At 33.0% G+C, this 11841-nt stretch overlaps 1 protein-coding gene across 11 annotated transcripts; it reads left to right on the top strand.

Moving 5' to 3' along the window:
• Window positions 1-433: 433 nt before the first annotated feature.
• LOC103847628 (protein PHLOEM PROTEIN 2-LIKE A5) lies at window positions 434-11585 on the top strand. Of its 11 annotated transcripts, XM_033278191.1 has the most exons (8): window positions 434-446; window positions 981-1041; window positions 1116-6065; window positions 6153-6419; window positions 6488-6572; window positions 8282-8464; window positions 8652-8897; window positions 9147-11585. In XM_033278191.1, the coding sequence occupies exons 4-8, from the start codon at window positions 6389-6391 to the stop codon at window positions 9397-9399; spliced, it is 798 nt and encodes a 265-aa protein (XP_033134082.1). In that variant the 5' UTR covers window positions 434-446; window positions 981-1041; window positions 1116-6065; window positions 6153-6388; the 3' UTR covers window positions 9400-11585. The 11 variants fall into 11 exon arrangements, with proteins under 11 accessions (XP_033134082.1, XP_033134081.1, XP_033134080.1 ...); XM_033278190.1 differs by having other exon boundaries at window positions 981-6065; XM_033278189.1 differs by having other exon boundaries at window positions 625-6065.
• Window positions 11586-11841: the final 256 nt, after the last annotated feature.

Genomic DNA, 11841 nt, shown 5'->3' with positions numbered 1-11841 from the left:
CACACAGCAAATGTTTTCAATGTGAAGCATCTCTTCAAGTTCGAGCCTTCTGACGACGTACTCTCTGGATTCGTGGACGAATCGCTCGTAGGGGAGGGGACCTGATGTAGCGTACACATTGGGCTTTCGTGTTCTATTTCCTTTTCTAATATTATCTGTGTTTTCCTTTTAAGCTTACGTTTAGGTTTTCCTTTATTCTTTTACCTTAGGATTTATGTCCCTATATAATGTGATCTCTTGGCTTTGTAAGAGACACGACTTTTGAATTATTGATTAATAAACTAGAGTTTTTGTGTTAACAAACTCTTGAATCCTTACTTCCGGGCATTCTCTAAGAATTCAACGGCTTTAAGAAGGCATAGATAGCGGGCATTCTCAGAATTCAACGATATCTTTGCACTATCGGTTACTAGACGGTACTTCCGCTCCGTCAGATTTCATATCAGGTACCTTCAAAATCTCATTATGGTCCACTCAGTTCAGACTTCTGATATAATAATATAATGTTTATTTGTGGTCTTTATCAGCCAGTAATGCTCGTATTGGTGAATGTGAAAGTTTGATAAAGAAGATTAGTTAATTAGTTACATCGTATAGTTCTTGGCCTTTTTTTATCTGCATTAGTTGGTGGAACTCTTTCGTGGAAGCTCTTATGGCTTTTGGGAAGATACTGGCTTGGTGGAGTCTTTCCCTGCACAACATGATTAGCAGATCCAAGAACAGTCGTGTCTTCAACAATCTTTGTGAGTAATTATGTATTTTTGAATCCTTCACATATTTGACATGCTTGTGTTTTGGTTTAGACTTATTGTTTTTTATGAGCCGTTCATATAAGCTTTTCACTGGGTTTGTATCTGATTGGATTCAGGCATTGGTGGGTTTGGTACTGGTTTAGCGGCAATGATGTGTTCTTGGCTACGTTATATTTTTCTTACTGTTGTACACGGAATTTGACATCTATTGGTGTTTGATCTTGACAGAAAAATCGAGAAAATGTAGAAATTCAGTTTGCAAAGTACATATATCCTGCTTTTTGATCAGGTAAGTGTTCCCATCTTACAAAAAGTAATCTGATTCCAACAGTTGGGGTTTTTGATTGAGTTTGTGATTCATAGATTGCTAATGCAACAAAAGTGAGCGAGAAGTAAAAAAAGCATGTAAAATAACAAGGCCAATGAGAAAATGTGTCTTCATATCATCTCTCTTAGCATGTGCTTTTAGGACAATTTGTTCAACGATCTTTATCACTCTATTATCACTGGAGAAAGCTAAAGCGAGTGAATTACTATGCATCTAAAGGTAAAATAAAATCACAATTTTATATGTTTAATTATATCTATATATATATATATATATGAAAATAATCTGGATTGTAAAAATGACTTAGGGTTCAGTATGTATTCAAATATATTTTCACTGATATTCCCTACTGCAGATGAAGATGTCATCCAATTTGGTATCTCCTGCAGTATCTTCAAAAGAAATGACGGCAACTGAGGATTCCCTCCCAAAACCTCAAACTTTGCTATTGTGGCAAGTTCCTCAACTATCATGACCAGCTTGGTATAACATTTGCACGTAAGCCTTTTATACAATAATGATATGGTCATGGAACACCCTCACATGAACCCTTGACGGTTCGGTTTAGTAACGAGTTAAAAGACCAAATAATATATCAATCTCATGTGAATGCCAATTCCTTTTCTCACAAATGCATTTAAACATGTGAATGTGAATCTTAGTTGATGTCTCAGGCATATATAATCAAGCTGTCATGACCGTCAAAAATTATAGTCTATATCCTTATTAATACACATATATTTTGCCAGCCATAAAGTCTGGGTAATGCGATCATGCAAATAGTCACAATTATCATATTTCAAAACCATGAAAGAAAAACACAGTCTAAAAGAGAGATCACACCAACGCAGTTTGCATAATTGGTGAGGATGTATACGACAAGAATAAATGAAAATTCACTAAGAGACTACCATGTCTACTCTGTTTTGTTTTCATGCAATTTTAATCAAGACCAGTAAAGATAAACATAGTTTTGAACATGAAGAGTGGCAGAGAGGTTGAGACATAATTTTCATTACGAGAAGATGAAATCATATACCGACCAATATTCACACTAATATTGACTTTTTAACATGCTTTTGCATACTCATTTCATAATTATATGCACTTGCAAGGCATCGCAAGTCTTATATCATACTCTAAATTTTGTGTAGTGTTTCCAAATCTATAGAGTGATGGTCCGGTTTATATGATTTAAAGACTAATTTTCGGGTGGTGTTTTAAAAAACAATTATTGGATTAGTTTGGTTTATGTTTTATTTTTATTTATAATGTGTTTCCATAAGCTGGTTTTGAGAAAAATAGCTAGGTCTGGGCATATTTCCCGGATCCGAAGATCCGAACCGGTAATTACCCGAAAAATTGGGTTTCGGATCGGATTCGGATATAGGAAAATACCCGGTCGGATAAAGTTTAAAATCTGGTCGGGTACCGGATCGGATACGGGTATTATCCGGGATCCGTACGGGTATCCGAAAGATCCGAATTAAACCTTAATTAAGATAACCCTAGTAATCTATTATGCTTGTTTTCATTTTAGAGATTAAACTTTGATTTGGTTATATTAAAATGATTATGTTATTTTATTGTATTGTAATTTTAGTTATCTTGTTTATGTTTTTTCAGATATTTAGAATATCTTTGGTTCTTTTGGATTAAATTCGGTTCTATCGGGTTAAATAGTTTGGTATATTCAAAGAACCGGACCGAATCCGTTAATATTTTGGTTACTACGGATGTAACTGGATCCGAATCGGATCCGACAGGTACTGAACCGTATCCAAACCGTAATTTTAAATTATCCGAACGGTACCAATTTCTCTAATTTCAAAATATCCGAAATCCGAAAAATCCGACCCGGATTCGAACCGGTTATCCGAATGCCCATACCTAAAAATAGCATTTTGTTGTTTGATATTTTTATTCAGTTTATTCTTTATCATAAAATAGTTTGATTTTTTAAACCAATTTCATTTTAATCAGAAACCATGTAAAGCAATTTCATTTCTCTTAATTCCGTTGATATTTGATCAAAAAAAATTTCTTAACCTTTAGCTAAAAAATTTAATTTTTAGTCTCCTTGATAAAATAATTTTGAGTAGTGTATCAAATCAATATTGTATAGCCGTAAATTGATTATACAAATGAAATTATTTATCATTTGAAATAAACAATGCAAAAAGCTTGTATATATGTCAGTTTGTATTTTTTGTAGAGATGGCAGAAATTGAAAATGTAAAATCAATAATTCTAAATACATAAAAAAGTTTTAAATTAAATGTAGATTTAACAATTGTTTTATATGAAACAAAAGATTTTAGCTGAAATTTAAGAATATTGACTATTCATCACTTTCCGTTAATTTTAGTAATAAATAAACAACAAAGAGTGGGGTATTGATTGGGTGTTCTGTAGTTTTTGTTTTTGTTTTTAGTTTAAAAAATAAGCTGTGAATTGTTTTGCTTCGGCTTTAATTGTTTTGCTATATATTTATTTTCAAAGCACTAAATAAAATCTTTAGAAAAGTTGATTTTGAAAACTAATATATATATATTTTTTAAAACTTTATACTGTATCTTTAATTTTAAAAGCTAAAGTATGATTGTTTTTAAAGTTTTTTTAGAAAAAAACTGGATGTCTAAAACATTTACCACCATTACCAATCAACCCCTGAGTTTATTCATTTCAAATTCGTTGAACAGCATAATAAATTAATTTTCGTATTAGTACTTATATTTTTGGTAGTCAAGTTTGAAATAATATATATACATGCTTTTATAAAAAATAAACAAGCTAAAATTAATTAAAAATATAAGAAGAACTTTACCCGGGCGTAGCCCGGGCAAAGACCCTAGCATAAGTAGAAGGCTGAAGACCGAATAGGGTATTCACAAACACTCTTTTTTCATTTTTCATTACAAGTATATTATTTTCTCTGTTTACCTTGTTCTTGTAGGAAAATCATATTTCATAAGTTCTTAGCTATTTTTTTTAATTGTCTGTTAATCTATTTCATAACATCTTTAAAATAATTCACCATTCAATTTGTGCCAACGTCATGTACGTTCCAAATTCATATTAAACAATTTTACAGGGACACAATTTTTTTTTATTTTTGATTAACCTGGGGTATCTTAAGTCCATGGAGAGGTCCAAACTAATTTCCAAAGGCGGTGTAGCTCACGGATAGACTCTTTCTCCGGACATTCAAATAGGCCATAAAGCATATACCTATATCCGTGTTACATGACCAGGATAATTGTGACTTAGTTTCGCGTAACAGATGGATCGAATCTAAAACGTGTTAGCGTCCCAGCCCTGCTCTTTACCACCCGGCCACAATCACCCGGTCAAGGAATACAAATTTATCTCATGGTAAGTTTATTATATTTTAGTTCTTCAAGGTACATGCAGCTGAATATTTGTTCACAGACATAGCCACATATAAATATTCACATGACCTTTTTATCAGTAAAACTAGAGCATCCAGATATGGTCACGTTTAAAAATAAAAGTTTAAGCTCTCAAAAAAATGTTTTTTTTTTTGAATATATATTAAAATAGGAACATTGGTTCAAACAAATGTCTTATTTCATATTTTTATTTAAAACTTATTCTACTAAATGTTTTTTAATTTTTACAATTTTAATAAAGGCAATAATTTCATTATTTCTAACTCAATTATTTCATTATTTCTAACTAATTTATTCATAAATTCTAGTAATATCATTTTATTTTATTTTAAACATAAATATAAATTTCCTTTTTCTGATCAAAAGAAAATCTATAAGAAACCTTAGTATTTTCGGATTTAAGTACTAAATTAAAAGTTTTATTTAAAAATATTATATATTTAATTTTTGATTAGTAAAATAAAATTTATTTAAATAATTATATTATAGGGCATAAAGGAAATGCCTTTTTGTTGAACAATTATTTAATTAAATTTTAGCATCTGAATATTACTATAAGTTATAAGAATTTACAGGTCGAGAATGTTATATTTTTGAAAATCAGCAAATTTAGCTTTAAAAATCTAATTTTATTTAATTCTAAGTAAATAATAAATTATATTGGTCTACATATAAATAGCAACAAAAACAGATTTCATCAAAATACATTTTTTTGAAGAATAGCTCTTTTAACGCAGATAAAAATCTAGTAATACAATATAAGTAAATTTGGATTTTTACCTAATTTGAAAAAATCTATATTATAAAGGTTGAGTTTTTACTCACTTCTCAGCGCGCCACGTCAGCATTTTGTGGGCCCCACTTTTAAAAAATGTGAAAAATTGTCAAGTCCATGGCTCGAATTCGGGTTATTGAGATATAAACACCAACATTTATACCACTAAGCTAAATGATACTTTATACATTGATGGCCGAACCTAATATATATTTATGAAGGCCAGAAGCTCTTGCTTCTTCAGCTTCCTCTGAGGGTCGGGCCTACAATTCATTTTTTAATGGGATTCATCACGTTATATGAAAAAAGCTCAAGTTTGCAACAATTATAGTTTTCCTATATTGTAAACTATTGTCGTTTAACATGAGTTTGGGTTCTTTTCATCATTGTCTCAAATAAGTCTATGTTACAGAATTGCGCCGTGTGTCTGTTCGTAATCTATTTTACCGGTGAACTCTTCATGTCCACATCTTAAATCGCTTGATCATAAATGTTCCTGATTTGTAGCCTCTCTGTAAACCCTATATATATAATTTTCATCTCTGATGAACCCAGTCTGCATTTCCACAAAACTCATCGATTCCTCTTAGATTTAACCATCTTCTAGAAAATGTTTCTCTCTACCTCTCCAGTTCGTCAAATCGGCGTCCCGACGTCTGTCCCTCAACCTTCAAGTCTCTCCGTCTTCGTAGTAGTAGCCAGAGCATAGCCTCTGGCTTCCTCGCTTCTGGAATTCTCTGAACTTCAAGAAAGACATGGAGTTTGTGGGAATCACGGTTCTCTTCTTTGATGAAATGGTAAGTTGATCTTCGATCTATCACACTTATTTAACATAATTGTTTTAGTTGATTTTCTGATTCTTTGTTGAATAATATTATTTGCAGATTCCGTGATTCATGGGTTTACTCCCGTCGGATGTGCTAATCATTACATGCCATCTTTGAAAGCAGGTTCCATTGTGAAAGTTGATCGTTTTGAGGTTATTAGGTGCTCGCATGTACAAGTTAACTGATCATCCATTCCTCCTTTGTTTTATCTCACCAACCATTATTGATGAAGTCATCACGGGTGCTCCTGAGATCAATCTCCAGTCAAGATTAGACTGTTCGACAATCTCCAAATGATTGCGAACACAAACCTAGAACTCCCGGGTATATTATAATATTGCATTCGGGTTTATATTATGTTTCGATATCATAACTGATATTTAAACTCGCAGATGTGGTTGGACAAATCTGTTATGTCCAGGGCTCTGACTTCACCAAAGAAACAAATCGAGTCGTTATCCGTCTCTTCATTGATCCGTAAGAAACAATCAACACATAATTCCCTTTGTATTACCAAAAATATTTCATACCCAAGATTTGTGGTCATCTATCTATGTTCCTTACTTATCAATCTAATTATACAAGAATCTTTATTTTACAGCTTAAAAGAAACCACAATAACCCAAACGAACACCAAAAACTAGAATTCCAAAAAGACGAATCATTAATGATCACCTCTCTGTTTGTCTAATATTACAAATAAACTTCAAAACAAATATACCAAACCAATCAACTCAACTAAAACTCAACAACACATACATTGAGTCAGCTAAATAAATACAAACTACACGGTCAGCTATTTAATAATTTACAAACTTACTTTCGTAGATGCTTATGAAGAAGACGAAAACGACAACCAAGATCAGTGAAATTACCTAAACAAAAAAAGCAGAGTAAGTTACAAATTCTGATAAATACAATTAACAATGATTTTTGTTTACATATTATCCATCAAATAAAAGAGAAGCAAACACAACCACACCAGGGGATACAAGAGACAATCCCAACAAACACAAAGGTGGCAACAACATCTCCACCTGCTCACTTTTCTTGTCGTATGAAAATATCTAACATGCTCAATGCCAACAGACCAATGCTATTGTCTTCTTATGAGAAACACATATATTCATTTAAAACCCATTTACGCCCAAATACTAATTGTCACTCATTTTATAGTTATGTCTACAAGTCTTCACGTATTTGTTTTAAAGGTCCGGTAAAAGCAACAAGTTTAAAAATAAAAAAACATATAACCAACATGATAAGAATACAAAAAATTATTAGTTAATACACACAACTTATACAACTAAACTGGAGAAAACATATCCAGAAACAAAAAGTACTCTCAATAGTCTTAATATAATTTATGTAATCTCAACAGTACAAGTAACAAATTAAAAATACAAACAAACAATAAGTCTCAGTGTCACTGACACAACAAGCAACACCACAAACTATATCAATCACATTACTAACACAGTTTAGTCTTTCATGAGTGGAGAACAGTGCATACACAATTCATCATCACAACTCTAACCATATAACAGTAAAAAACTTGAAAACAATAATTAACCCAAAACACAAAATTCACAACAACAATAACCTTAACAAATATTGAGATGAAACAATAATTATGTCCATAACTCTGCGCTTGCACGGGGCCAATGCCCCTAGTGTAATTAATACTTCGCTGAATGCATTTGTATATAGTCTTGACTCTTAGTCGCCTAGCAACACTGTTCAGAGAAAAAAATGTCTAAATTAATAAATATAATCACGAAATGCACGAGCCTTAATTGACACGTCATTTTTGGATTGACAGGGGCCGCGTGAGACCGCGTACTTCAGTGTGAATCATATGCAGACGTGGACCTTTTTTCTTTTTTCTCTTGTTGTTGGTTTTATTCATACTCAAACTTACACTTGTTTTCTAGAATCTAGCAGTCACTGCCATATGACAAAAGTCGTAGTCTCCTTCATAAAGATTCGACTAAAGTATTCCCAACCATTTGAACTCGAACTTTATAACCAAAAAAAAAAACATTTAATTAATTAGTTACTATGATTCTTGTGCCATGTATAAATATTCATCATTTGTAGTAGTACAATCCACTAGTCTACACCCCCTTAGTATACTAACTTACAGTTTTCCTCATGACGATCTCATCTCCCTCCAACTTTGGTAGTGTGTTCCTCAATTATCGAGGAGACCAGTTACGCTATGGGTTCGTCAGTCACCTTATAGACGCCTTTGAGAGATACGGGATCATGTTCTTTATAGATAAACACGAGCAAAGGGGCAAAGATTTGACAAACCTCTTTGTAAGGATGAAAGAGTCTAAGATCGCGCTGGTAATCTTCTCTAGCAGGTACTGTTAAGAATTATGAACATGAATTTAATATTTTTATGTTTCTCATTTATTCAAATCGCTTCAACACATGTAGGTGTTCCACATAGATGCATAATGCTTTGATTTGTTCATTCAGCATTAGTCGTAGTCCGAGTTTTGGTAATAAGTCTTCTAAAGTTGATGTATTGATTGTATGTCTCCGCAGGTACGCAGAGTCCAGCTGGTGCATGGATGAGCTTGTGAATATAAAGAAACGTGCAGAGAAAGGAAAGCTCGAAGTTATTCCCATTTTTTACAAGGTTAGGGCAAAAGATGTGAGAGCACAAGCAGGCAAGTTTGGTGACAAATTTTGGGCGCTAGCAAAGGTTTCTAGTGGAGATCAGATCAAGAAGTGGAAGGATGCACTAGAATGTATCTCCAATAAGATGGGTTTGTCCTTGAGAGACAAAAGGTACTATTCGTGCTTTTTCTGTTCCTTTTATTCCTCTTAGGGTCTTAGCTATCATAAAAGAAAACATAAGACAATAATACCCATAGGGATATTTGAACACAACGGTTTGCTGCTTCAATATCCTCTACTCTTTTATATCATTGATCTTTCCTATATCTTATAGTTCCATAACTTGTAGTTTATCACGTACAATATTTTGATTAAAATTCATTCACAAGATATATATACTTATTATGTTACAATACTTAGCAGTTCCGAAGCTGATTTTATCAAGGGGATTGTTAAGGAAGTGGAAAGAGTTAGAACTGCCACTGTTCGCGGGGGTGCACAAAGTCATCATTGTATCAAGTTTATCCCGAATAAAAGGATAAAGATTTCCAAAAAATTTCCAGAAGATGAGGCGAAAAGTGTTGAAATTGCCCATATGAATTTCTCTAACGCAACAGGGGAAGAGGAGCCAAGTCAAGAAGTTCTGGTACTTAATCATGATTTTGTTAAATAATTCATGTACATAAACAAAGTACGAAGGGATTATTTCCCATTTGAGACGTTATATATTGCATAATTTTTTACAGACATTATTTACTTAGTTAACCAGGGGTCATTAGCTCAGCTAAAATGGATTCGTCACCATTAATGTGTTAGAAGTTCTGGTTCGAGTGACCGTATTAAATAGTGTGGTTTTGGACTTGTTTGGATTACGGATTTTGGCCCTAAACTTCTTGGTATTCATTCAGTAAAAAAATATTTACTTCCTTATTCTGTTTGATTTTGTAAATTTCGTAAGAAATTATATTAGCTTTGCGTTAGCGCGGGTCATTTATTTATTTTGTGTACAAGGCCATTGGTGAGAGTAATTTTGATAATTCTGCTATATCTATATTATCAAAACTGAAATACAAATAGAACTAACCTTCTTTTTAACAAGTTATTATATTAATTATTATTCTATTTTTCATTCAGTTAAACAACTTCATTATATTATCTATTAATTATATTATCTTACCGAGAGTTTCATACGCTCAGAGATTATTCATGTCTCAAGAACGCAAAATACGAAGGCGGATAGCCTAGCACGCAGTGTCAGGATTCAGCTGTCTTTCGTCGTTCACATGGATTAATATCTCCCAGCTTGGTTTACAGGGTCAATATGTGTCTGTAATGTTGTCGACAAAAAAAAAATTATATTATCTTACCAATACATCATATCATTAATTATAATAACATAGTAATAAATATTAACATTAACTTTGTACCAATTATAAAAATCAAAATGTAAAATAACTTGATTTTGCATATGGTTAAAATTTTGGTTTAGTCTGTTTTGCTAAAAAAAAATTTATCTTAGTTTTAATCGGTGAAAAACTATGTAGCCAAACACATAATTCAAAGATATAATTTATGTGAGCAAAATAATAAATTATATCAAAACAATAAAAACGATTGTCACTTAATTTTTCAACCATATAACTATTTTACTAAATAATAAAAAAAAACTCTTTCTATTTTTATTTGTTTATAGAATCCGTTAGGCATAGACATTCGGTAACTATTCATGTAAGAGTTGTTTATTTCAGGTATCAGATTTTTTTGGGTTTTGAAATAAGACACATTTGAATATTATAACACTAGTAAAAATCTACTGCATAGCCACGGCAGTGCCACTACAAAACCGTGGCTGTATAAAAAAAGCCACGACCACACCACGTTACAGCCACGAAAGAAACATAGCGACGGAAAACGCGAAATTTGGCCACGAACTGGTCACGATATTATTTTTGTGGCTAGAAAAGCCACGGTATAGCAACAAAAATTTTCGTGGCCGAGCCATAGCCACGAATTTACCACTATATTTTTCGTGGCTACATTTTGTTTTTTTTCTGCCGACATCAAAAAGCGAATAAATGTACGAAGCCACACTTTAATCATGGCTAAACCGTGGCTAAAATTAGCTTTTACAGTTCGTAGCAGAGAAAGGTTCGTGTGTGATATTTTTAACTAGCCACGAAGATTGCGTGGCTATAGCGTGGCTATTTGGTAAAATATATACACTTCCCGTGAGACATTAGTAACTTTTGTTCTTCAACCAAATTTTCTTAACAAAACTATGTCTTTCTACTATGATTCAAGGGAATGGATGAATCAAAGGATTGATCGTGAGAGTAATTCTGTTTCAGAAGTGTTTCTTGGAGGCATTAACGCATTTTTTCAATTTGCGTGTAATCAAGCGGATTACGTAGAGCGGCAAACGTTATTGTGTATGTGTGCTCGATGCAAAAATGTGAAGCAACGAGATGCAAAAGTTGTCACAAGACATCTATCTTATACGGTTTTAAGGGAAATTACTACGTTTGGATGAGTCATGGAGAAAAATTCTACACCGTTGGTGAGAGTTCTAGAGCGAATCATTCAACGGGCAAAGAGGAAATGTGGGAGAATCCTACTTGGAATGCTCATGAAAATCACTACCAGAGTAATGCGGAAGTACCAGCGGAACCTATAGAAGAGACGGAGGTAGCAGAGCCATATCGTGATAGTGTTTTTGAAGCATTTGAAGCAGCCAGTCAACCTCTCTACGAAGGGTGTGCAGACGGAATAACTCAGTTGTCTCTTGCTTCGCGGATGATGAAAGTGAAGACGGATTATAATTTGGCGGAAGCTTATATAGATGAGATTTCTGAAGTTTTTTAAAAAATGCTTCCGCAGCCAAATAATGCTCCATCAACATATTACGAGACAAAGAAACTGACACGAGGGCTTGGGTTACCTCTACATAAGATTGATGTTTGCGTGAAGAATTGTATGTTATTTTGGAAGGAAGATGCAAATTTGGTTAGTTGTAAGTTTTGTAGAGAAGATCGCTACTATCCGAACAATAGAAATGGAAAAAACAAGCCAAAGCAGATAATGTTTTACTTGCCTATTGCAGATCGTCTGAAACGTG

Source organism: Brassica rapa, chromosome A01 (genome assembly GCF_000309985.2).
Source record: "Brassica rapa cultivar Chiifu-401-42 chromosome A01, CAAS_Brap_v3.01, whole genome shotgun sequence".
In the NCBI taxonomy this organism is placed as follows: Eukaryota; Viridiplantae; Streptophyta; class Magnoliopsida; order Brassicales; family Brassicaceae; genus Brassica; species Brassica rapa.
Note: the sequence above shows the minus strand (reverse complement) of the source record. Positions and strands in the feature narration are given on the sequence as shown.

Excerpts from the sequence above, each read along its gene's own strand:
- LOC103847628 (XM_033278191.1), top strand. The coding sequence starts at position 6,389 with ATGATTGCGAACACAAACCTAGAACTCCCGG. Across the intron at positions 6,420-6,487 it reads CACAAACCTAGAACTCCCGG|ATGTGGTTGGACAAATCTGT; the intron begins GTATATTATAAT and ends TTAAACTCGCAG. Across the intron at positions 8,465-8,651 it reads CTGGTAATCTTCTCTAGCAG|GTACGCAGAGTCCAGCTGGT; the intron begins GTACTGTTAAGA and ends ATGTCTCCGCAG.